We start from the raw sequence: 26,106 nt of genomic DNA, 5'->3' as shown, positions 1-26,106 counted from the left end.
GGGTTGGGAGCAGCCTGTGCACCTCACACTGACGCGCGTTCTTTGGGAGTGAAGATGAAAGTAGCCGTTAACTGGGGCGAGACACTCAGCCTGACCCCAAATGCGGGGAACGGGTATGAGGGCTGAGGAGCCCCCAGGGGGCTGGCACCTGGCAGGTCATCCCGGGGCTCTGTGGCCAGGGCCTGCAGTCTCGCCCACTAGCCCCCCCCCCCCCCCTGCAGCCCAGTGCCTCCGCGGGCCCCCACGCGACACTGCCGGCGACACTTGGGCTTGCCCGGGATGGAGGATTTTTAAATGGAAGATTGAGAGGCGCAGGGGGAGTTGTTGATCTGATCCCGAACTGTTTGGAAACTGAAGCAGCAGGAAGCCTGGGCATGTTCTGCCCCTGCCTCCCATTTCCCACCATCAAGCATCTGGGGCAGGAGGGCAGGAGGGCAGGAGGGCAGGAGGGCAGGTGGGATGTGTGCCACTGGCAGAGGCTGGGAGTAGGGGGAGGAGGAGGAGGAGGTGATGGGAAATGGCAGGAAAAGAGCTGGGGTCCACGTGGACTCTTCCCCAAGGGCTGGCGACCAAGTCCCCCAGCCACCAGCTGCTGCTGACACACTCCCCAGGCCTTACTCTGGAGGGACACCCGGGACGAGGACTGCCCGAACTTCCAGCGCAATGAGCGGCCGGAAGGTGTGTGGCCAGCCGCCTCGGTTCCCGCCAACCAGTCTCAGCGCCTTTTCAGCTCGTCCCTCCAGCACTGGACATGTCAACTTTACCCTCTCTGATGTTTGCTCTTCTCGGGTCTGTAAGCTCAGAGAAATAAGAGCACCTGCCCCGCAGTCTGTGGAGGATTCCACGTGGCCGGGGCTCACAGCACAAATCCTGGCAGGTGCAACGGCTCAGCTGGGGGCAGCCACGGTGTCTCGAGTGCTCCACTCTATTCCAGGGAACAGTCCAACCAGGAGAAGCACAGCATCCTAGGCCCAGGCCAAGACGTTCCTGGACGAGAGATCACGAGGGGCAATTTGAAGGAAGCAGGTCCTTGATATATGGCTATGGGATAGATGGATGAAGAAAAGGAAGGAAGGAAGGAGGGGAAGAAGGAGGGAGGGAGGAGGAGAGGACAGAAAGGGAGGGGAGGGAGGGAAAGAGGGGAGGGAGGAGGGAAGGAAAGGAAGGAAGAAGAAAGGGAAAACTTCTAGGTCTCATGGAACATTTAATGATGTGTAAGGCTTTATATTATCCTTGAGAAACTTTCACTTTAGAGACAAAAGTTTGGATGTGGGCGTTCTTAATAAAGGACATTTATGAAAGGGTTTATGATATGTTACAAAGTTGCACAAAATACAAAATGAAAATAGAAATGAGGTGACCAGGTAAGGGAAAACACAGGTGCACTTCCCCGAAGTGGGCAGGCCTGACCACGCAGCTCCACTGATGATCTGAATCACCTGAGAGGACCACAGGACAAATGAAGACTTGGTCTAAACCCAAACAGCAGTGAATTTCAAAACACATTTCCTTTTTTTAAAAATTTTTATGTATGTATGTATGTATGTATGTATGTATGTATGTATGTATTTGTTTATCTATCTATCTATCTATCTATCTATCTATCTATCTATCTATCTATCTATTTATTTTACAGAGAGAGAGAGAGGCAGAGACAAAGGCAAAGGGAGAAGCAGGCTCCCTGTGGGGAGCCCGACATGGTACTTGATCCTGATCCGGGGACTCCAGGATCACACCCCGGGCTGAAGGTAGGCGCTAAACTGCGGAGCCATCCAGGGATCCCTCAAAACACGTTTCCATCCATCCTGAGAGGCTGGGACACAGGGGCTTCCTCTCCGATGGAGGGTCCCCCGCCAGTCTGGGCTGGGGGAGCCTGTGGGGCTGGTCTGGGGGGACATACTTTGCCAGTTCTGTCCCTCCCCACCTGGTGGTGCTTCCTGGGCTGCCCTTAGGCAAGACATCTCCTTCATCTGTGAACCAGGAATGAGGCAGCGATGGCCTAGTGCAGCTCTGAGGCCTGGTCACTTGAGGACTAGGCACAGACAAGGGAGGTTCTCCCTCCCACAATTTGCCGTTTCCACTTCACAGCGGGGTCCCTGTGGCAGAAGCCTCAGAACCTGATGCCCTGGGTGCATCAGATGGCAGTGCTGGAGCACAGAGCCACCCATGGCCACCACGGCCACCCGTCTCCCAGAGCCACCTGGGTACACAGCTGCCGCACCCCACCCACCAGAGACTCCAGCCTTGGGCCCTCTAACCAGTCCTGACCTCTACCCTCCCCCGCAGACAGCTGCTCTGTCAGTGGGGACGGCATCCAAGTCCTGGGCACTGGGGACCTCATGATTTCTGAGGCGTGTGTCCAGCGCCTGGGTGTCTGTGTCTGTGCTGCCAATGGGCCGGGCACCCGTGTCTGGCACATGGCACAGGGTGTCCTACTGGTGCAGGGTGAGCCCTGAGGCCAGATGGGGAGGGCCCTTGGGCTCCCTCACCGTGGGAACCTGGAAGGGGAGAGGGAGGGTGGGGCAGGAGGGGATATGATGCCTTCACTGTCCCCCACCTGTTTGTCCTTTTTCAAGGCTCCACATCCAGCTGTGGCCCAGGGACGTCCCTGAGCCCCCTGGTCTGGCTGAAGAGTGGGCAGGTGCTGAGTCCTGGGGACAACACTTGGCTGGCCCACGGCAACAGGGCCCCAGGATCCTGTGCCCCACCGGGCCCCCCAGTGCTACCCCAGGCTGTGCACCGTGTGCCGCACATGCTACCTGTCTCTAAGGTCCTCACAGACCCCCAGCAGGTGTGCCCCCAGGCACTAGCTGCACTGTGGGGAATGCTTGGACACGTCTGTGGTCTCTAATCAAGACAGGGGCACTCTTAGGACCACCTAACCGGGGAAGGGGGCTTGGCAGGAAGGAGCCCCCAGCAGCTGCATCTTTCCCTAGCACACTGACACTCTCACAGGAGGACCAGATCACCTAACAACTTGTGGTGGAGAACAGGGTGGGCTCCAACCAGGCCACCTGGCTGGGAGGGGGACCCAGAGCAGGCCCCTCCTCAAGGGGGCTGCTAGTGATGGCCCTCTCCACCTCTGTCACCTGCCTGTGCTGAGACGTCACCTGCCTGTAGGAAGTGAACAGGAATCCTCAGCCGCCTCTGTGCCTAGTGGCTGCTCCCCCTGGGCAAGAGCCCTCATTCCTCCTGCTCCCCAGACCCGGCTGGGCCCTTGCTGAGCCTCCGGGCCCCTTGCTCTCTGGTGTCTCCTCATGCCCTGGTGCCCTTTCTTATGCTAGCTCCAACTTCTGCGGCCCTTCTCTGCCCAGCCAGGCACCAGGAGGGGCTTCGTGCCCCCTTCGTGGGCTGGGGGCTGTCCATGTTGAGGAAGAGTGTGCTAAGCTGCCCGATTGCTTTACTCCTCAGAGATGGCTGACCTGGAGCTCCAAGAGGCCGGGGAGAGAGGCAGCTTTGAGCCTGTCTTCCAACTGGAGCACCGTGGCCTGCTGTCCACCTGTGGCCTGACTCGGTACCTGCTGGACTCTGCATCCACAGATGCCTCCACGGTGGGCCTGCACAGCGCAGGCCCCAGGCAGTGGAGCTGCCAGCTAGCTCACGCCGTCCGCTCTGCAGTCCCACCACCCCGGGCGGCTCCACCAGAGCACTCGGAGCCACCTGCGCCCCGCCACCCCGCCTTCCGGGCAACTGCCACCCCGCCTTCCGGGCAACTGCCACCCCGCCTGGCCCATCCACTGCTTCAAACTCTTCCACCACAAGCTGCCAGCTGCTCATCTTAAGGGACCCCTGCTCCCTCCTCCCAGAGTCAGCTCCTTCCTCCGCACAGATCTGGGGGAGGCCCCAACCCTTCTTATGCCTCCAGCGCCCTTCTCAGCACTCTTCCCAGGGAACTGAGCTTTCCCGCCCGGAAAGGCCTGCTGCCTTAACCCTGTGCTGCTCCCTGTGGACCCAGCCACTGGCCACGGACACAGCGGTTCTCACTCTGTCTCCCAGCATGAGGTGGTTGTGGCCACCTTTGGAGAGTGGGTCCACTAGGAGGGTGGCAGGTGGGGGGGGGGAGGCAGAGCAGACCCCTCCCATAGGACCCAGGATCATCAGTTGTCAGTTGGGGGAGGCGGGGTAGGGGGTGGTGGCTGGGCTTTGTTGCCACCTGGTCCATGGACTGATGACTGATTGCACCGGCACCCTGTCACAGAGCCCCAGGCTGGGGGCTCCCCTGTTGGGATGGGAGCCCCTGGCTGCCTGGGGCTGTGGTAAGTGTCTGCATGGGCCTTTCGGCCCTCAGTGTTCACCTCCTCTTCCTCCTCCTGGGCTGGGGACCCAGGGAAGGGTCAGGCTGGTGCAGGTGCAAAGCTGCCAAGAGACCATGGGCATACTGTGGCCTGGGGGCAGAGCAGAGAGAAGGAGCCGGGGCTCCCAGAGAGCACTGCCCTCCACCCCCAAGCAGAGGTCGGGTGACTGTGCTCCGGCCCATGGGGAGTGTGCTAAGCTGGACAGAGGACCCGGGCAGGTCCCAGTGCTGGTGCTTCCCACCTGGGCAGCAGACAGGGGTCCAGAGTGCTGGGCACTGCCTCTGACCACCTGCCTCCTGCTGAGCTGGGGACCATTGTGGCTGGGCTCCGGGGAGTTCGTGGGAAGGGAGTGTGCTGTGCTTGAGGCCTGGCGTGGTTCCCTCCCTAGTGTCACCAGAGAACCTATGTCACCTGTCCCTGTCACCCTACAGTCAGGAGAACCAGCTGTCCCTCAGCTCCTCTCCTGGGAAGTGCATGCCTGACCACAGAGGGGGAGCAGAGGGTGTGGTTTCTCTTTTCCTCTCTCCTCCCCAACACCCCTAAACAGCCTCCAATTAAACCAAGCTCAGCTGGGAGTCATCCCCAACCCCACCACACCTGCCTCATAACCCCATCCAGGAGGATAGCCTCTCGATCCAAATATGAGCCTATCCAGAGTTGGAGAGCTTTCGGGGTCTCCCCCAGGCAGGAAGCAGGCCAAAGGGCTCTGCCATCATCACCTCTACCTCATGACCAGAACCCCTGGTCTGACACCCATCTCCTGGTCCCCAAGCTGGGGTCTGACCCAAGGACAGGCAGCTTGTGCTTCTAGTGAGGGGGCAGGTGGGCGAACAGAGCTCCTTGCCCCTTTGTCCCAACACCATGAAAGTCCTGAACATCTGGGCTGATGGCAGCTGCTACCTGAGCAACCAAATAGCCATGTTCCTCCTCCCAGATCCAAAGCACTGGCCCCTTTGCAGAGGGAGCACTCCTCCCCATGTGATTTCTAGCTTTGGAAGACAGTAGCTAGAGCTGGGGTTTTGGTGGCCATGAATCCTGGGTAGAGAGCATGGAGGCTGTGGAGCACCCCAACCTGTGTGACCCGTGAGTGTAGGTGTCCGAAGAGGGCATCCTCCTCCCCTGGGCTCTCTGGCAGCACCTAGGGCGGTTCTGCATTGTGCCTGAGGATGGAGGACCCGGAGGAAGGAAGAGCCAGGGTTTAGAGGAAGACCTCAAACTCTGCCTCCCCTGTGCTACTGCAAATGACACTGGTACCAATGACAAGATCCCAGCAAGGCTGGCCCTGCCACTGCGAAGGGACAGAGAGCCTCGCCGAGACATGTGGCAGGGGTTTGAGGGTTAAGAGCAGCCCCAAACTTCCTCATCCCTGCCAGAATCTGTCCTTTCCTGACTTGTTAACTCTAGGCGTTCCGACAGGTGTGAGGTGGTATCTCACGGTGGTTTTTTTTTTTTTTTTAATTTTTTTTTATTTATTTATGATAGTCACACAGGGAGAGAGAGAGAGAGGCAGAGACATAGGCAGAGGGAGAAGCAGGCTCCATGCACCGGGAGCCTGACGTGGGATTCGATCCCGGGTCTCCAGGATCGCGCCCTGGGCCAAAGGCAGGCGTCAAACCGCTGCGCCACCCAGGGATCCCCTCACGGTGGTTTTGATCTGCATTTCCCTGATGATGAGTGATGTTGAGCATTTTTTCACGAGTCCGTTGGCAGTTTGTGTGTCTTCGGAAAAAATGTTCATGTCTTCTCATTTCTTCACTAGATTATTTATTTTTTGGGTGTTGAGTATGATCTCACTCATACGTGGAATTTAAGAAACAAAATAGGATCATAGAGAAAGGGGGGAAAATAAATCAGGGAGACAAACCATAAGAGACTTAACTTGGAAACAAAATGAGGGTTGCTGGAGGGGGACAGAGTGGGGGGAGGGGTCACTAGGTGAAGGGCCTGAAGGAGGGCATGCATGTCCTGAGCACTGGGTGTCTACCTCTGAAACTAATGATTCACTATATGTTAATTAACTGAATTTAAATTTAAAAAATGCTAAGAAAAAAAAAAAAAAACAGCTCCAAACTTCAATATCCTGTCCTCTTGGTGGGCCTGACTGAAGTGCTTTGCTGGAAACAAAAAACAAATTGAAAAAATAGGGATGCCTGGGTGGCTCAGCAGTTGAGTGTTTGCCTTTGCCTCAGGGCATGATCCAGGAATCCAGGGACCGTCCTGCCCTGCATGGGCTCCTTGTGGGGAGCCTGCTACTTGCTCTATGTCTCTGCCTCTCTCTCTCTGTGTCTCTCATGAATAAACAAAATCTTTTTTTTAAATTTTTTTAAATTTTTATTTATTTATGATAGTCACAGAGAGAGAAAGAGAGAGAGGCAGAGACATAGGCAGATGGAGAAGCAGGCTCCATGCACCGGGAGCCCGATGTGGGATTCGATCCCGGGTCTCCAGGATCGCGCCCTGGGCCAAAGGCAGGCGCCAAACCGCTGCGCCACCCAGGGATCCCGAATAAACAAAATCTTAAAAAAAAAAAAAGATTTTATTCATTTATTCATGACACACACACACACACACACACACACACACACACACACACACACAGGTGAGGGAGAAGCAGGCCCCATGCGGGGAGCCCGATGTGGGACTTGATCTCCGTACTCCAGGATCACGCCTGGAGCCAAAGGCAGACGCTCAACCACTGAGCCACCCAGGCGTCCCTAAATAAATAAAATCTTAAAAAAAAAAATTAGGATCTGGTTAATGTTCTGCGTTGATAGAAACCTGGGGATGGTTGGTGTGTGGATGGAGTAAATGCCGTGGGGCGGTGCAGCAGGGGCCATTCTAGGGCGACCACCTGAGGATAGCACGTTGCCAGTGCTCGCAGAGGTTTCAGCAACTAGGAGACCAGAGTAGTGCAGTGTGATGGCAAGGGCCAAGGACAGCTGGGGACTCGGCCTCCTTTCCGTCATGGGGTCAGTGGCTTTCAGAACACCGGCTCCATGTGGAGGAGGAATGGTGAGGGCGTCCAGTCACTATTGCAGTGGAAGGAAAGGGGGTCCCCAAAGCTATCCCATGACTGTAGGGAGCACAGGCACAGCTCCTTCCAACCACCCCTGAACTCCCCCACCAAACCACCATCCCCACGCCAGCCATGACCAAAGCATGAGCCACAGGAAAGTTTAGAAACCATTCCTTTCTTTATTAAACATAGCTTGCAAGTGATAAATATTACAAAGTTTTTTTCTTTTAATCCTTTCTCCAAAAATTAGCTTATTATTTGAATCTGTTACTGCTGAAATGCTCAGCAGCATCTGAAACAGATGGGAGTGTATTTGCCTTTTTGAAAACCAGTTTCTGTTGGTCTTAGTTTTTTCATTTTAATTTCCAAACACAATGCAGAAAATCAGAATGAGTTAAAAAAAAGGAAACTTAGAGCCTGTGCAAAAGGGTCTTGCCCCCCCACCCCCATTCAGAGAGGCCCATCCCCGCCCCAGCCCTGCTCCCCGCCCCGCCCCCACTCTGCCCCACCTTCACCAGGCCTCAGTCACCTTCCTGGATCCTCCCCAGGATCCACCCCAGGCTTCCTGGGGCCAGGAGCCTGGAGTGTGGGAGCCTCAGCCCGGGCTGTGGGGTGCCGCCTGCAGGGGCTCCCATGAGTTCTGAAGGAGACCAGAACTGGGGTGCATCTGAACTCTGCTACGCGGTCGCCAAGATGGGCAAGTTCTGCACCCTGCAGTTTACCAGGGGTGCAGGTGACTAGACCTGCAACCCGAGGGCCCTATCTGTGGCTGCTTGTCTTGGGGCCAAGGGCCTGAGGGCAACGGGGTCACAGGTCTACTGATGTCTAGACATCACTCTTGCTGCCTTTCCTGAAACCAAAGTTGTGGCAAGGGCCTGGCCGCTGTGCAGGGTGCAGTTGCACACAACTGCCACCTCGACACCTCAGTTCTGCACCTTGTCGTTTTGCAGGTGAGAAAGGAAGCATAGGTAGAGTCTCACTCTTGGTGGCCAGATGATCTCTCCTGATCTCTCCTTCACAAATAAGAAAACCAAGACCTGGGAAATGAACTCTACCAAAGGTCACATAGCAAGGTAGTGGGAAAGCCTAGGACCAGCCCCCCAGGGTCTCCAGACGGTGTTGTCACCCCACCCGTGAGCCCTGGCGCTCCATTCTCTACAGCCCAGACCAGGAGCCCTAGCTTTCATGCTGGCCCACCTCACCCCAATTTACAAAGCCTAAAACTGTGTGCAGACGCATGCGGCTCTGCAGGTGAGGCTTTCTCAGGATGACTTGTTAAAATCTTTTCTATCATCCCCTGATAATCTACTCGGAAAGACCCATGGAACTAGGTTCTTTTTTATGGGGTGGGGTGGGGTAAATCCCTTGCATAAGAAAGCTTGACACTGAATTTTGTTATATAGGTATATTGTATATATGCTGATGCAATCAGAGGAAAAAAAACAGTGCAAATACAGTTACAATTCATAATAATACTTGGTTTCAATGCCCCCGGGGACTGCCCCATTCCTCGGCTACCTCCCGACCCCCAGCACTTCCCCACAGTATCCACCTAATGCTGGGGGGCTGGGAGGGGGGCAGGTTAGGGTAGGGAGTGGGCTCTGCCAAGGCAGTGCTGGTGACCCGGAGGACGACTCCAGGGCGGGGAGGCAAGGCACAAATCAGGGGTGGGTGGTGGGGGAGGTGGCATCTCTAAGGAGGGATGGGGTTGGAGCAGCTGCCAGTCTGTGTGCTGGGCCCGGCCCACTCCCCTGCCCCACCCTCCAGAGCCCTGCCTCCCTACCCCCACCCCTTCCCCAGAAACCCTTTTGCACGGATCATACACAAACGGGCACATTACAAAATGACATAACACAGTTTCACAATATCCATGGCGAGGGCTTTTTTTTCTCTTTTTCAGTTTTTTTTTTTTTTCTACACAATGTACAATTCCTTTTAAATGGATCAAGAAATAGCTTATATACACGAATGAGTCCTTGTTATAACATCTCGGCAGCAAGTATCATAAGCTAATGAAAGTCTTGTTGGAGGGCGGGGGAGCCTAGGGCCGGGTGGGGTGGGGTGTGGAGAGGAGGGTTAAGGGGGAGTGCTTGGGAAAGGGACAAAGTAAAATACCAAGAAGCATCTTTACAAAGCGGCTCTATAGCTAAGTCCTTTTAAAGGGGAAAGGAAAGGTAACCAAAGCAGGAAAACATTTATCTTTGTGTCTTAAAAAAAATGGTCTACCATACATACATCCAAAAATGTTGAAAAATACTTATTCCGGGGATGGAGAAAGTCCAGATGCTGTGGTCAAATGACAAAAATAGGAAATGAAAAAAAAAAAAAAAAAGACAAATGACCTCTGTCCCTCAGCTTCTCAGCTTTCCCAAAGCTTTCCTGCTCATCTACCCAATTCAGGTGTCTCAGGAGTAAGCCACTGTCCACGAACCACCACCTGCAGAGCCTCTGGATATGGAGGAAGCCGGGCAGAACCAGCAGTGTCCTCGGCCTTCGTGTCCCCAAGCTTCAGAGCACTAGGGGAGAGGCTAACTGAACAGAGCGAGGTTCCTCCTATCTTTAGGCATGAGGGTTAGTGTCTATGGGCCCAGCCATCCTCAGGGACTGGAGGGACACAAGGTTATTGGTGATGAAAAACTAGAGAATTAAGGAAGACAGACGGATGGGGGTGGGGAGCAGGGAGGAGGTGGAAGGCTAATACTTCACCATGATTAAGGAAAACTCACCCCCATCAGTAATCCCAGGAAAGGATATGAAAAATGGGGAGGAAGGGTAAGAAATCAAACCTCAGCGATTGAGCAAAGGGTCATGGAGCTACACTAGTCAACAAGCAGCCTCTATGCAACTGAGCCCAAGGGAACGAAGAGGGAGGCTCCCACTCTGCCCGTCCTCCTCTGTCCTCCTCCTCCATCGCCCCAGCACCCTGGCAGGCACTCGGCTGGGCATTCCTTCCCCATCACTCCTCTGTCTACACAGCCTACTTCCAAACCCCATTCAAAGGTGGCCTGGCTCCCAAGGAGGAGGCTCGGCTCAGGGCAGGGATCGCCCCCAACCAGACGGTATTGCACATTCTCTGTTCCTTACACTTAATCTCAAGTGACAGATTTGGGCACCTGGTACCTCCAAAGCTGGGGGAGGGGAGACATAACAGAAATGGCACTTCATCATGGTGGGCGGGGCGAAAGAGGCTGACAGACATGCCACAAGGCAAGATGACTTGTAGAGGAAGGAAAAAAAAAAAGCTTCCAATTTTGTGGAAGAGAGAAAAGCAAAACCAAACGATTTATCCAGTGCTTTCAAAGCACAGAGGGCAAAGAAAAGATGTAAGAATATATCTTTATATATATATATAATTTTAAAATAATCCCAGACCCAGTTTCATAACCCCCCTCCCTCTCCCACCACTTACAGTCAGGGGTACCACATTCCCCCTGAAAAATACTCCAAACAGCCCCATCACTATCTGTTACTAGCATCTAGCTTCAGATCACTTCACCACTGGGGAGCCCAGACACAGGCTGTATCTCTGCTCCTTTATTAAGTGCTCAATGAGTTTGGGGGAAGGGAGGAAAGAAAAAAAACCCAGGAAGGCCCGTAGGGCCAGTAGAGCAACCCGCAGTGGCTCTGGGGTATGGGGAAGGGGACTGAGCCTGATCCCAGCTCCTCCACCACTTCCCCCAATCCCCAGACTTTACGGGGAAGATGTGCAGTTTGTGTGTGTGTGTGTTAATTTTAAAAGTGCCTTCTTATTTTAAAAAAATCATTTAATTTTAAAAAATAAAAGTGGGGGAACTTTTCCAGGTGGCTTTCAAGGGCAAAATGCCAAACTCCTCTTCACATCTCTCGGCTCTGAGCAACCCTTCTTGGCACTCTGGCACCTGCTAGAGCTGCAGACGCAGGTGAGTGAAACCCCTGCCTTGAAGGGGCTTCCCTAACCTCCAAACCAGCCTGGTCCCTGCCCCCCACCGCCTTCGGGTGTGGGCAGGTGGGATGTTAACCTCCCATCCCCAGAACAGCAACATTGCACAATTCAGTTCATTCTCTACATTAGTAGCGCTTAAGAAAAAGCTGAAAACAGAAGAGGAAAATTAATAGTTTGGGGGGGAGGGGAACACAACTACTACTCTGCACAGAGGGGTCCAGAGCTGGTTTTGATGAGAGATGTCTGGCTCTGAGCAGCTGGTGCGGTACTTGCGGTGCAGGCCTCCTTGCCTCTCCTCTGGGCACTCAGGGTGGAAGGACAATCTGTCTTTCCTCCTGTCTCACTCAGCATGCCTGGCCCAACCTCTAGGACACCGGCTAACTCAGGCTGGGAATAGCCATGCCTCTGCATTACAGATAGAGAGACAGATGGGGCTGTGCTTCCCAGAGATTAGTATTGAAGGCGGAGGGGGGTGGGGGGCAGAATTTTACAAAGAAAATAAGATGAAATAATTTTGGGCTAGTTGACCTGGAACAGACTTCCATCTTCACTGGGACCAGCAGAGCATCCAGGAGGCCAAGACCAGCCTCTGTCCCACTCTGGCTGAACACTAACCTTGTCAACCTGTCCCTCTCCCCGTTCCCTGTGGGTCAGTTCCATGGTGTTTACATTTTAAAGCTTCTCCCTCCAGGCTCTTTCCCTCATTCTTAGAGCCCAACTTCTGTACAAAACACAGCCTCCCAGACCTTCCAGACCAGAGACACCCAGGGCTGACGTCCTCTTTGTTTGATGCTGCTACCTCCCCCGACCCCAGGTTAAGTGCATTAAAAACTTCTGCCCCCAACACTCCCAGTCATGTCCCCTCGGGGACACCCTGCCCAGCAATGCTCCTGTTGTTTATCTGAATGTCATCTGTGTTTAAAAAAAAAAAAAGGGGCAAAAAAAATATTGAGGGAAAATAAAAAGGCTTAACTGTCCACTGAACAAAGGGAGGACACACAACATCATTAAAAATGACAATAATTATAGCATAAAAACTTTAGAAACACACGTCAGGGGCTTAGGTGTCTCCCCAGGACCTCACTCTGACCTCTAACAGAGGTAAAGAGCACCTCACTGTGAATGGAAACCGGAGAGAAGACCAGAGCAGCAGGATCGCAGCAGTGAGAGAAGGGGGTGGCGGGGCAGGTGCATGTTCTCCTGTTGATTTCTACGTTTGTCTTCTGTTTCTCTGTTTTGTTTTCCGTGTATGGTAGGCACCAGTACAGGCACTGCATGCGACGGAAGTTGGGGACCATGGGAGAGAGGGGGCAAAGGGTTCGAGGCTGGGGCAGCACAAGAGGACAGGCGTTATTTCTGCCCGCTGATGGACTGCGCTATAGACCGGGGAGGGATCATGTCTAAAAGGTACTCCCGCTGTCGGTCTGCCAAACTGGGAGCTTTGTGTCCTCCAATGCCGGTGTTCAAGTATGCAATATTGACACCTGGACCCAGGAGACAAAAGCGGGGAGGGGAGAGGGCAGGCATTAGAAGAGGAAGCAGCAGCAGCCATCTGCCCCAGCTTTAGGGAAAGGGCATTCTTGACACTTCAGTCCTACCAGGAACACCAGCCACATGGTCTTGATGGGATGGCAGTCAGAGGCACAATGGTGACAGGGGGTTTGCCAAGACAAAGAAGCACTTACAGAATCTGCTCTGGGTTTGGGGCTACCGCTCAAGAAGACACGTCCCTCCATCACTCAACCAGGAGTGGGACAGCTCACCCTGCTCTTCTCCATACACCCACTGACAGGGCGCACCAAACAGCAAACTGGTAACGGCAGGGATTGGGCCATGTTCACCACTAAAGCCCTAGGGTGCTGTGGTTTGAATGTATCATGAATTTAGCCAACATATGCCAAATAACAGTGAATGGAGAGGGGTGTAAAAAGCCGACAGAGAAGAATAAACTATTCACCCAAAGAGCTGCATCCTAACCAGCCGGTCCCTGAAGAGCTCTCCCCACAGCCCCTCTCACCTGGCATCCCGAGGAGGCCACCTGGCACAGACAGCTGGGGCGCCTGTGCGAAGTTGGACAGCATGGAACGGGCAGAGGTGGGTATGCCACGCTGGAGGCTGCTCTGGGGCTGTGGAGCCTGCAGTGGAGAGCAGACGGTGGATCACAACATTGCAGCCACGGCAGGGATAAGGGGGAAGTAAGGAGGTGGGAGGACAGAACCTCACCTGCCGAAGGGTATGATGTCTCATTATGGTGTCTTGTTTACTGACACTGGACACGGCTGGAGCCGCAGTGGGGGACAGGGCAGCCTGCTGCTGAAGTCGCTGTTCAATTTCCTGTTGGGAGTCATCAGGTCAACTTGGCAGGACAGCCCCTAATTTCCTACCCAGAAAACCTAGAGGTTGTCTTTTCTCTGATGCTGCCAGCGATTAAGGGGGATATGGAAAAGTCAAGAGTTGGATGGGATGGGTGCACTAAGATCTCTGGGCACAAGGAGCCAACACCGCCTTGCCGGTCAATGGATCTATGTGTCTAGGAAAGCGGACACTCAGAAGCTGGCAGGAGGGATCCCTTGGTGGCTCAGCGATTTAGCACCTGCCTTCTGCCTAGGGTGTGATCCTGGTGTCCCAGGATTGAGTCCCACATCGGGCTTCCTGCATGGAGCCTGCTTCTCCCTCTGTCTGTGTCTCTGCCTCTCTCTCTGTGCCTCTCATGAATAAATAAATAAAATCTTAAAAAAAAAAAACAAACCTTAAAAAAAAAAAAAGCTGGCAGGAGAGGTCTGGATGGTGGCAACCAGCTGACTGATGCGATGAAGTCTGACGAGTTTACTGAAGTTTTTTGACTCCTGTCTACCCATTTTCCAGAATATCCATGATGTAACCCAAAGGGGTCTGATGGGTAATGGAGGGGAGATGGGACAGAGAAGGATCCAAGCTTCCCAATACATCTTTCCATCTCTCATATGTTCCGACTCTGTTAACACTATAGGGCATGTCCACTCACCCCATGCCCCTCCTCCCTGACCATGTTACAGTCCACTCTCTCCGCTGTCATCCCCTTGCCAAACATGGACTGTGGAGATTCTGTCTCTCAAAGAGATTTCCAGTTTAGGTTTGAGAAGGAAATGAAGAGGGAATGGAGGGGTTTCTCTGGCACCTCTAGGGGTTTCTCTGGCACCTCTATGGAGAGCCATGTCTCAGCTTCCTATCCCTCCTCACATGCGCCACTCTGTTGTTAGGCTATTGCCCAACCAGAGAATGTCAAATGGAAATGGGAAAACAAAATATAAGGAGAGAAATAGGGAACCCAGACTTTGAGGCCTAGGCTGTTGGGATTGTGGGGATCACACAGACAGCTCCTCTAAACTAGAAGGAACTACCTTTTGGGAAAACCCAACTTGAGCAGGTGGCTAGTGAGAAGTCAGAATTCTTACCTGTTCCTGCTGTAGGGCTTTAACAAAAGCATTTTTCAGCCGGTTGGTGTGTTCAGCCTTTAGAGCCTTCTTCTGGTTGGAGGTCATACACTGCTCACACAGAATCTTACCATTCTTTTCCTGCTTCCAGTGGGGGGTGAAGTCTGTGCGGCATTGAGCACACACAAAGGGTTCGACCCGCAGGAGTGAGGCGCAGCTTTTGCCTAGATGCCAACAAAAAGAATAATCAGGGCTTTCACATTTCCCCATCTTCTGTTCCTTCATCAAATGAACTTTTTTTTTTTTTTTTTAAAGATTTTACTTATTCATTCATGAGAGATAGAGAGAGAGAGGGGGGCAGAAACACAGGCAGAGGGAGACGCAGGCCCCATGCAGGGAGCCCGATATGGGACTCGATCCCAGGACTCCAGCCAGGATCATGCCCTGGGCTAAAAAGGCAGGCACCAAACCGCTCAGCCACCCAGGGAGCCCTCAAATGAACTTTTTAGAAGGTTATTCTGCTGAATTAAGAAAGAGATTCTACAATTTATTTATACTTTTTAATTTTTTTAAATTTTTAAAGATTTTATTTATTTATTTATTCATGAGAGACACACAGAGACAGGCAGACACAGGCAGAGGGAGAAGCAGGCTCCATGCAGGGAGCCTGATGTGGGACTCAATCCTGGGACTCCAGGATCACGCCCTGGGCCAAAGGCAGGCACTAAACTGCTAAGCTACCCAGGGATCCCTATTTTTATATTTTTAAAGATTTTTATTTATTTACTCATGAGACACACAGAGAGAAGGCAGAGACATAGGCAGAGGGAGAAGCAGGCTCTGAGCAGGGAGCCCGATGTGGGATCACACCCTGAAGCACGCTCAACCGCTAAGCCACCCAGGCATCCCGAGATTCTACAGTTTAGAAGATACTTTTATTTCATTTGACTGTAACAAGGTCACTGGGGGACTCAGAAATACTGCTCCGTGTATAGACAAGGAAGCAAAGTGTAAGCAGCATGGCTCCTAACAACAAAGCTGGCACAAGAACTCCAGCTCCCTGACTTATTTCAACAAGAAGGAAACATGTTTAATTCCATCCAACTTGGCCAACACTTTGGCTGTTTGGAATCCTTTTACATCAGACTGCACCTATCCCGGGCCCAGATACTTAAAATTTTTAGTTATCAGTGTCCAAATCACACGCTTTGTGATCTGTTTATAGTCAATACTGAGTCCTTCAGGCACCTTCCTCTACAGTCAAGTGTTCCGCTAAGTCTATATGTTCAGAAATTCAGGCTTACTAACTTTGGTTGGTGTTAATACTTGATAGTCTGGTTCACAGGTTCCACGTGGTCATAGTTTATCTCCTTAAGTCTTTCTTTCTTTTTAAGATTTTGTTAAAAAGATTTTATTTATTTATTCATGAGAGACATAGGTGAGAGACAGATGAGAGAGATACAGAGATATAGGCAGAGGGAGAAACAGGCTCCATGCAGGGAGCCCAATGTGGGAATTGATCCCGGGACCGTGGGATTACTCCCTGAGCCAAAGGTGGACGCTCAACCACTGAGCTACCTAGGCATCCCTTTTTTAAAGATTTTATTTATTTACTCATGAAAAAAACAGAGAGGGCAGCCCTGGTGGTGCAGTGGTTTTGCGCCCCCCCTGCAGCCCAGGGTGTGATCCTGGTAGACCCGGAATCGAATCCCAGGTTGGGCTCCCTGCATGGAGCCTGCTTCTCCCTCTGCCTGTGTCTCTGCCTCTCTCTGTGTGTCTCTATGAATGGATAAATAAAATCTATAAATCTATAATTAATTAATTAATTAATTAATTAATTAATTAAAAAAAGAAAGAGAGAGAGAGGCAGAGACATGGAGGAAGAAGCAGGCTCCATGCATGAAGCCCAATGCGGGACTTGATCCTAGGACCCCAGGATTACTCCCTGAGCTGAAGGCAGAAGCTCAACCACTGAGCCACCTAGGTGCCCCTTAAGTCTACTTTTTCTTTTTTTTTTTTAAATTTTTTTTTTTTTTTTTTTTTTTATTTATGTATGATAGTCACAGAGAGAGGGAGAGAGGCAGAGACATAGGCAGAGGGAGAAGCAGGCTCCATGCACCGGGAGCCCGATGTGGGATTCGATCCCGGGTCTCCAGGATCGCGCCCTGGGCCAAAGGCAGGCGCCAATCCGCTGCGCCACCCAGGGATCCCCAAAGTCTACTTTTTCAACTGTAAGTGTTCAAATGGCAGGGACTGCTCAGTGCCAGACAGACATGGACAATAAAAATAAGTGTTCAAATTATGCATATTTCATTCTAGGCACCAATGAAAAGAACTAAATATACTGTAAAAAATATACAAGATATACAAATATAGTAAAAATATTAAGCCTAAGCTATACTGACACACGAAAAGTGTTTCTGATGTGCTGCTCCCAAAAAGCCTCTGAATAAGGAACAAGTAGGGACGCCTGGGTGGCTCAGTGGTTGAATGTCTGCCTTTGGCTCAGGGCGTGATCCTGGAGTCTCGGGATTGAGTCCCACATCAAGCTTCCTGCATGGAGCCTGTTTCTCCCTCTGCCTGTGTCTCTGCTTCTGTCTCTCTCTACCTCATGGATAAATAAAGAAAATCTTAAAAAAAAAAAAAAAAAAAGGAACAAGTAAGGAGAGGTTACTGACAGTACACAGTACCGTGTCAATCAGGCTCGGCAGCCTCTTGCTGAGATAAAAGACTGACCAGAGGAAGTAGCCTCACCTTGGCTGTCAATGACACTCTGTACGACTTCCTCCAAGCCCACCATGTAGATGAACTCGCTATTGGCTGCACTAGGCAGGAAGTGAAGCAAGGGAGCAGGAGGTTTAGGGGGTGGGATCTCCAGGAGTGTCTTTTCCAGCTGTTTGCGAAGAGCCAATTTGGCTGCAGCCTGGGAGTTGGCAGCATCGGTCATGGCGCTGGGGCTAGGAAGTGGTGAGGACACTCTGTTCACGGTTCCTGGCTGGATGTGGGAGGCAAGGTTCATATAGATGGCAGAGGATGCTGTGCGCTGGCAGGGAACAGAAGAACTCGACTGCTGGAATGCAGGGAGCACAGGGATCAGTGATGGGATGTGGCAGCAAGGGCCAAGTCTTACTTTCATGGCAGAAAACAGTATCTGAGCCTAGTCTGGATTTCTTATATTTCCCAAAACTCAGAAGATAGGAGGTGTCCAACCTCAATGAAACAGAATTCTAGCACAAGGGAAAGGAAGAGTGCCCACGAGTGACAACTGCTAAGAGGAAAATGAGGGGATCTCTTTGCCCTCTGTCCTCATGCCTCTTCCCCAGGGCCCTGCTTTCTTCCAGGCAGGTGTCAGCCCGCTGCTGCTCTGCTATGCAGCCTCCCTCGTCTATTCCTATCCTTAGGAAATTCCTCTGTGTTTCCACTTTCAGGACTGTGGTGAATCCAAGTGCCACCAAAACTACCCTGGGTTGTCCTACAGCTTCTCTATATCCAAAACTTTAAATTCTATGGTTCTTTTAACAGAGAAAGCAAATAAAAGACTTCTCTGTTTCCATATTAGGGCTCTTACCGGTTGGTAATTGATGGCAGGATTCATGTTGGGTGTTGTGGTGCGTACAAGGCCAGGCTTGGGTGGGCCCCGCTGACCCTGGAGCTGAGTTGGGTTTGGTGCAATAACACGTTGAGACATCAACATATGTGGGAGGGTGGTATTGGTCGCTGAACGGATGACACTGTGACCCTGAAGGGGAAGAAGAGGAAATGAAGTCAGAGGGGGTAAAATGCCTATACCACATAGCTGAGTGGAAACATAGTCAGGCTTGGTAATTTTGTCTAATGATCTATGAAATAAATGTACCATCAATGTAAACCCTAATTAGTGGTATAAGCTATCTAACCCTAGATGGAAAGGGCTAAGCTAGAACTGTCCAGATAAGAAAAATAATAATGGGAAGATGAGGATATTCATTGTATGGTGCTACCAAGTGCCACCACACTCCAATTATGCCAGAAGGGACCCACGACAGTAACAGCACCTCTACCATAGTGGGGTTCTTCTATAATGATCACAAAAGTCCCAAACCAGAGATGGGATGGATAGGGCTCTCTAATTCAAAGACCCTGTGGTGGGCCACATACCTGTAATGTTCTCAGACTCTGTGGTTCAACCCCTTGGGCCCCTGGCCGGGAGGGAAGCTTTGACAGGCCCTGCTGTGCCCCATGAGCAGGAGACGGCTGAACGATGGATGCTGCATTCTGCACAACTGGGGTCTGGGAGAGAGAAAAGACAGTGAAACACAGGAAGAAAGCTGGTACACTCCCAGACTTTTAAAATTTCTTGTTGGGGTGAAGCTTATGTTGACCAAAAGGAAAAATAAGAAAAATGGAACCAAGGCTTTCTTGATTAAAACCTAAGATTAAAAAAAATATATAAACTATTATATATATATATATATATATATATATATATATATATATATATATATATAAATATTCTTAGAAACTAAAAAAAAAAAACATGGAACCAGAGAAAAATGGACTACCCAACTGAACCTACCCGAGTCAGTCCATTCTCAAACCCACACCCATATTTCTAGGGCATAATACCTTCTGGACCACGTTCTCTTTCTGTAGCTGGCTCTGCCTCAGTTTCTTTAATAGCACCAGCCGGGCTTCTTCCAATCGCAGCTCATCCCTTAGCTGCTTGATGAGCTGCTGCCGTTCTTCCATGCCTTTCCCCTAAGAAAACAGGAGGCAGTTAACTATGGGAGCAGGAACCCAGAGTCCCTTCCTGCAAGATGATCTCTTCTTCTAGGTTTGAAATCATCTTCCACACAAAGCAGAAGGAGCAATGGGGCTGCTATCTTTGTGTCTCTGGAGTCCAGAACAGTGCTTGGTATTTAGCAGGTGCTCAAAAAATGCTTACAGAATGAGAGGAGAGACCACATGAAAATCATAATCAACCAGATTTGTCAAAATAGAAGAATGCTCACAGGGAGACACTGCTTTCCTTTAAAATAATGTGTCTAGGGATATCTGGGTAGCTCAGTGGTTGAGCGCCTGCCTCCAGCCCAGGGTGAGATCCTGGAGTTCTGCGATCGAGTCCCATATCGGGCTCCCTGAGTGAGGCCTGCTTCTCCCTCTGCCTGTGTCTCTGCCTCTCTCTCTCTGTCTCTCATAATAAATAGATAAAAAATCTTTTTTTAAAATTTTTATTTAATTTTTATTTAATTTTTATTTTTTAAATAATAAATTTATTTTTTATTGGTGTTCAATTTGCCAACATACAGGATAACACCGAGTGCTCATCCCGTCTTTTTATTCATTCATTCATGAGAACACACAATAGATTTTTAATCTATTTATGAGAGAGAGAGAGAGAGAGAGAGAGAGAGAAAGAGAGGCAGAGACACAGGCAGAGGGAGAAGCAGGCTCCACGCAGGGAGCCCAATATGGGACTCGATCCTGGGTTTCCAGGATCAGGCCCTGGGCTGAAGGCGGCGCTAAACTGCTGAGCTGCCCAATAAATAAAAAATCTTAAAAAAAGAAAAAAAAAGTTTCTGGATCTTTTCAAGCCAAGTTTCTTCTAGATATAAAAACTTAGGAATCCCTTCATGTTATAAGAACCAGGATAGAATGGTTCCAGTCAAGAATTTACGTTATGTGACTTACGAAGTTTTGTTTTCATTTTCTGAAAGATGGATTATACTGAATATGCTTTGTCAAACTGTCTTCTTCACTTGGTTCTAATAGTTCCTTCTAAAAGGAGTGCCTGGCTGGCTCAGTAGGGAGGTGGAGCCTGTGACTCTTGATCTTGAGGTTGTAGATTCAAGCCCCATGCTGGGTGTAGAGGTTACTGAAAAATAAAATCTTTAGGGGAGCCTGGGTGGCTCAGTTGGTTGAGCATCCGACTCTCGATTTCAGCTCAAGTCATGATTTCAGGGGCCATGAGACTGAGCCCCCTGATGGGCTCTGTACACAGTGGGTAGTCTGCTTGAGACTCTCCCTCTCCCCTCTGGCCCTCTCCCCACTTATGGTCTAAAATAAAGAAATCTTTTTTCTTAAACTGTTTTTTTTTTTTAAAGATTTTATTTATTTATTCATGAGACAGAGAGAGAGAGAGACATAGGCAGAGGGAGAAGCAGGTCCCCTGTGGGGACCCAGATGTGGGACTTGATCCCAGGACTCCAGGATCACACCCTGAGCCAAAGGCAGATGCTCAACCTCTGAGCCACCCAGGCGTCCCAAAAATAAGTAAATCTTTAAAAAATAATATAAAGTAAAATAAAATCTGAAGGAAATAAAAAAATAAAAGGGCATGCCCTTGAGGTTGAGAATCACTTATAAAAAGTTTCACCAAAAAAAAAAAAGGTAATTATTTAATTAAAAAAATAAACTATGAAAAACACAGAACTGGGACTCTTAGAGAACTGAAGAAAATAGAAGAAGCAAACAATGAAGAAAGAAATTTTTTTCTTTCTTCTTCTTTTTTTTACCTTAAACATCTCTAAGTTGGCTGCTTTGAGTCTTTCTTCCATTCGGGAACTGGAGCGGGGGCTGGAAGCCTCATTATCAGATAAAACAATGATGTCTGGGGAAGGAGTCAGCCTTCCTCGGTCTGGCTCACTAGACAAGAAAATAAAAAATTAAGGTATTTCAACAGTGAATGTTCACAAAAAACTTAAAACTTTTTTTCTACACTGAACAAAGAAATCCAATGGAACTTAGGTCTGTCCCAATTCACCAGGCGGACTCAAATCCTAGGATGAAGAAGACACTGAAGTGGTGCTAAAGCCTCAGCAAAAGTACTTTCCATCCAAATGCCTTGTGTGGGGACAAGACACACATAGTGACTGGCTCCAAAAATGGGAGTAAGAGATGAGTGTTCTTATGACATTGATTTGAATCAAAATTCTAAATGTTTTCCTTGTATCTCACTCTCCTTTGGGTTATCTCATTAGTTGTGCAGAGGCTCAAGAAGGAAGCCACTAGCTGGAAGGGGGAAGAAGGGCAAAGGCAAAGGCAGGAGAGCTTAGGTGCAGATGGTACACGACTAAAAAAGCAGCTTGTATACTGGTGACAACATGGTGCTGGCTATCTAAGAATTTACAAGAGATTATATGACCACCCTAATGGTAGTCTGTCAAGGGTTAAGGTAGAAGAAAGTACTGTAGTCAGCTGCTTGAGGGAATGCATGGTGCTAAGTCTTCTGGAGGATTCAAACTCCAGAACTAGATATATGGAACTTGCATCTACTGGCTAGACTTCTACTTAGCATCTTCCCTCAGCAAGAAAACTCTCCAGAAATGACTCTGAGATCTGGGTCCCTTTATTCTCAATCTTACTCAGACAATCATAGTTTTGGTCTTTGGGGGCTAGCTGTCAAAGCATCATACTTGTTTCTCTAAGATGGTAAAAAATGGCACTGAATTCTGGAGATTATAATTGTCTTAGGTTCCCAAATCAATGACATCTTCTAACTCTGATCTCCCAAAACCTACTTCCTTGAGATTTTAGGTGCAGTTAGGAATATACTGATCTAAAGCAATGTGTAGGGGCACCTGGGTGGCTCAGATTACTAAGCGTCTGCCTTCGGCTAAGGTCATGATCCCAGGTCATCAAATTCTTAACATCCACAGATCTTTAGACCTGAGAGCCTCTCTACCATTTCTCTACGTCCCCTGTTCCAGCTGTTGGGACATTGATGCCTTTTCAACAGGGCACCCTGGCTAGTTGGGATAAGGATCCAATTTCTCAATAGGGTAAAACAGAATTGGTAAAATCAATCAAATTCAGGTAAGAAAACAGAATACAGGGACAGAGTGACATGCATAACTATATTGGAAACTATTACATTTGTCTGGATTGCTCTATAACCACTGGTTGCACATAGCAAGCTGAAGATGTGGGGTTACAGAAAAAGAAGCCACTAGAGGGAGAAGAGCCCATGTTTCTCTGACCCCGAGTTGCTGGAATAATGGTCAGGCCTACAGTGTTGGATTTCATTTTCTGGTGATTTCATTTTCCATTTCTATATTCCTTCATCCCTTCCTCCCATCCCAACACTAACACAGGTGACTAATTTTTACTTCTACTTGAATTCCCAGTGTCTATTTACATCAACAATCTGAAGCTCCTTCCATTCTGGTCCTGGCTGGATACATACATCAAGATTATCTCTAAGCTAACAAATTCCTCCTTGCTCAAATGAATGCCACCCACTGCTTCAGGACTGCCCAGCACTAAGACAGGCAGAGACATTCCTGGATGGAGACTGTGGGACTAACCAGCACCTATCGAGAAGTTGTATCTGAGAACAACCCTAACTAAATGAGATGTTATTCCTGGATATAAATCAGATCCACATTAGATAGATAATAGTACAGGCAAGACAAAACCCAAGTAAAGTTCTGTTTCATTCTTTGTTTTTTTACTTCTGACTTGAGATTCTGGTCTTACTAATTAATCAAGCTTTCCAGGGACAGAAATTATTTTGCTACTTTCCCAAATATATATGTGATTTACATTATTTGGTGTTCTTAAGTATGAAACTTTACCTGTTGGAGAGAGATTACTAAAACTCTGATTTGTTGCTGACATCACTTATGACTCAGACTGGCAGATTCCCAAAAGCTGTTACTTCCAATCCTCATTCTAGTAGTAAAAACAACTAAATAGAAAGAAAACTGCCATGTTTCTCTAGCATCCCAGAATGTAAGCAGTGGTTTCACACACACCTTATTTCATATACATTATAACCTTCCTGGCAAAAAAATAAATTAAAAATAAATTTTAAAAATATTTAGGCAATTATGATATGGCTATCATTGATGTCAGGGGCTCTGCAGCATTCTTTCTGCTTTAAAATTGCCTTTTTAAAATCCAGATCAAAGACACTGTTGTTCTCCTTGCTGAACAATCTATCAATCCTGTTCATTCTTATAAAAAGCTTGGGGCGAAGTGGAAATAATTGTCAGTATATCTGGTGAAAGGGGAGAAGTGTCAGGGGTCAATAGAATGGGGATCTAGGTAGTTTACATCAATCCTCTTTTCCTGGAGACCATTAAAAACAGTTCCTGGTTTCCAAAGGATCAAGTTTCAAAAGTTCATCCCTCTAAAATAAAAATTGAATGCAAAAGAAAAAAAAATGAAAAAATGAATGCAATGGTAGAGTTTTCAGCAGTCTTGACTTTTCAACACAGAATTTATTTATTTACCATAATACCAATAATAGTACTACTGACATCTCACCAGAGTGTATAACAATATTTCTACAAAAAATGCACTTTCAGAGTCAATTTGGGATGTGAGGACTCCATCCAACATTTATCCTCTTCCACCTCCCCATTCAAGTAGGATCAGTACTTGCTCCAGAAGGGTGAGGGTGGCTGATGGGCAAGTGGGTTGCTCCGGGGCATGGTCTCACTCATCTGCTTTCTTTTTTCTTAAAAGATCTCAGGATTAATCTATTTTCATAATATTCTGCTGATACTACATATAGCTTCCAAGCTACCCAAGGATTTTTCTCCTTTTATGATCGATTGGTAATTTATTTAAAGTTTCCTAAGGGTTTTAAATGCTATTACCAAGAATAAATGATCCCTCATTGGCTGTGGTTTAAAAAAATAATCCAGGGATAGTACTACTAAGTAAACATTAGAAGCTAGAGAAAGAAGCCCAGGTAAGGCTCTAACCCTTTCTTTCTCCTTCAATCATAAGACAAATTCAGGAAGGCCAGCTAGAGGGCAAGTGGACACTGAAGAGTAATTCTCATGCCCTATCAGCTATATCTGAACTATTAATAAACTGAATGTTCTCAGAGCTAGGGTTGTCCACGCTATGATTCACTGTCCTGGAAATCATCACCCTCAGCCAGGACCTCTTAGCACGTGCTCCACTGTTTCAAGTACTCAGCCTTGACAGACACCAGAAAAAAGTCCTGTGAAAACGTGTGCCTGTGAGAGTGCACACGCACAAGAATCAGTGTATGTGTACAACATATATATATGTTTATGCATGTGTGGAAGTTGAAGACAGTGGCACAAACAAACCAAGAATGCAGAGAATTAGCACATGAAGACAATTTCCTCGTTCACACAAGAGGAGCGGGGCCCATCTTTTTGGATGTAACAGAAATGAGGACTCCTTAACAGATTCTGAAACTCTCAGGGTGACTTGAAAGAAAGACTATTGCCCTTCTAAAATGGCCCTAAGATTGGAGTGAAGCCAGTATCATCTCACTTCCAACTGGTATAGCAGCTCTAAGGTGCCTCTCTCATCCAAAAATGACCGTTTTATCTTAAGGGTGTTAACTACAGGATTCTCTGAGTGCTAAGCAGATATATGAGGCATTGAGTTTCATTTGGAAGTGAGAAGAATTCATGGTCAAGCCAAATGGCACACATACGTCTTCTTTCAAGAAGCACCTCCTTTCACTGGAATTCATCCCATTTTCACAGGCTTAGTTTTTGAGGAGACCCCACTGCGAGAGGCAGCTGAACCATGCCATACCTCCGCCTTGCACTCATATCCACAGGCTCATCACTGATGTTTTCTTTGCCAGGCCTTCCAGAAGTCCTGTTGTCTCCATGAGGCCTGAGATTCCCATTGAGCTTCTCTTCATAGCCCTTGACACCACTGCTATCCTGTTTGGTGGGCAACTCATGTGGCACTTCAAGATTCGCCAGATCCTTCCGTTTAAGGAGTGCCAGCATTTTCAGGCGTTCCATGGCCTCATGACCCTCCATTTTGAGTCGTTTAGCCAGGACATCATCTCGCTCATCTGCTGGGTCCAAGCTCCGCTTCAACAGGTTCAGGCGAAGAGCATCTTCTGTCATTCTATCCATCCTACAGAAAGGAAAATACAAGTGAGATCAGAACACAGCCCCTTCAACAGTCCATAAGGAACAAGGGTGGGTGGCAGAGGTACTTGGCAGAATTACAGGGGCACCCCGGCTGGTTCAGCTGGTAAAGCCTGCAACTCTTGATCTCAGGGTTGTGAGTTCAAGCCCCACACTGAGGGTAGTGCCTACTTAAAAAAAAAAAAATCATAGATACATGGAAGCTTAAAGGTCATGAGCTTACTTACCCTCTATCTTCCCAGAATACCTATACTAAATGAGATTTCTCCACTCAACTTCAGCAGTGGAAAGTAAATTTCAATTACTTTGTAGTCATCGAGGTCCTTACTGTATCACCACTACACTCACCTGGATGGTCCATTAAAAGCCTACATCTCTTAGAAACTAAATATTCTTTTGTGACTGGCTTTTTTGTGTCTGTATACTCAAAGTCAGATGACTTGGTTTTAACTATCATACCAAATTCTTCTCCTGGAAAATGACTTTTATGAATAGGAAACTCCTCAGATCACCCAGACAGATCTTCAATTGGTCTATCTTAGGGGAAATATGAGAAAGATGAACTAAACAAAGTGCATTTAATGGAAAGCCTCAGCTGTCT

General features: G+C 48.9%; 1 protein-coding gene across 2 annotated transcripts in view; it reads right to left on the bottom strand.

Moving 5' to 3' along the window:
• Nucleotides 1-9,178: 9,178 nt before the first annotated feature.
• The window catches only part of GATAD2B (GATA zinc finger domain containing 2B), a 94,802-nt gene continuing 77,874 nt past the window's right edge, over nucleotides 9,179-26,106 (bottom strand). The window contains exons 2-11 of one of the 2 annotated variants that reach the window (XM_055324011.1): nucleotides 25,156-25,491; nucleotides 21,141-21,270; nucleotides 19,252-19,383; nucleotides 18,784-18,915; nucleotides 18,215-18,385; nucleotides 17,401-17,716; nucleotides 14,668-14,870; nucleotides 13,457-13,567; nucleotides 13,251-13,368; nucleotides 9,179-12,717 (exon numbers count right to left, since the gene is read on the bottom strand). In XM_055324011.1, the coding sequence (XP_055179986.1) occupies nucleotides 12,584-12,717; nucleotides 13,251-13,368; nucleotides 13,457-13,567; nucleotides 14,668-14,870; nucleotides 17,401-17,716; nucleotides 18,215-18,385; nucleotides 18,784-18,915; nucleotides 19,252-19,383; nucleotides 21,141-21,270; nucleotides 25,156-25,490 (1,782 nt within the window). In that variant the 5' untranslated portion in view covers nucleotide 25,491 and the 3' untranslated portion in view covers nucleotides 9,179-12,583. The remainder of the gene's footprint in view (nucleotides 12,718-13,250; nucleotides 13,369-13,456; nucleotides 13,568-14,667; nucleotides 14,871-17,400; nucleotides 17,717-18,214; nucleotides 18,386-18,783; nucleotides 18,916-19,251; nucleotides 19,384-21,140; nucleotides 21,271-25,155; nucleotides 25,492-26,106) is intronic. The other variant, XM_055324012.1, reaches the window with a different exon arrangement.

Source organism: Nyctereutes procyonoides, unplaced genomic scaffold (assembly GCF_905146905.1).
Source record: "Nyctereutes procyonoides isolate TBG_1078 unplaced genomic scaffold, NYPRO_anot_genome, whole genome shotgun sequence".
NCBI lineage: Eukaryota > Metazoa > Chordata > Mammalia > Carnivora > Canidae > Nyctereutes > Nyctereutes procyonoides.
This window is presented reverse-complemented; position numbering and strand designations above follow the sequence as displayed.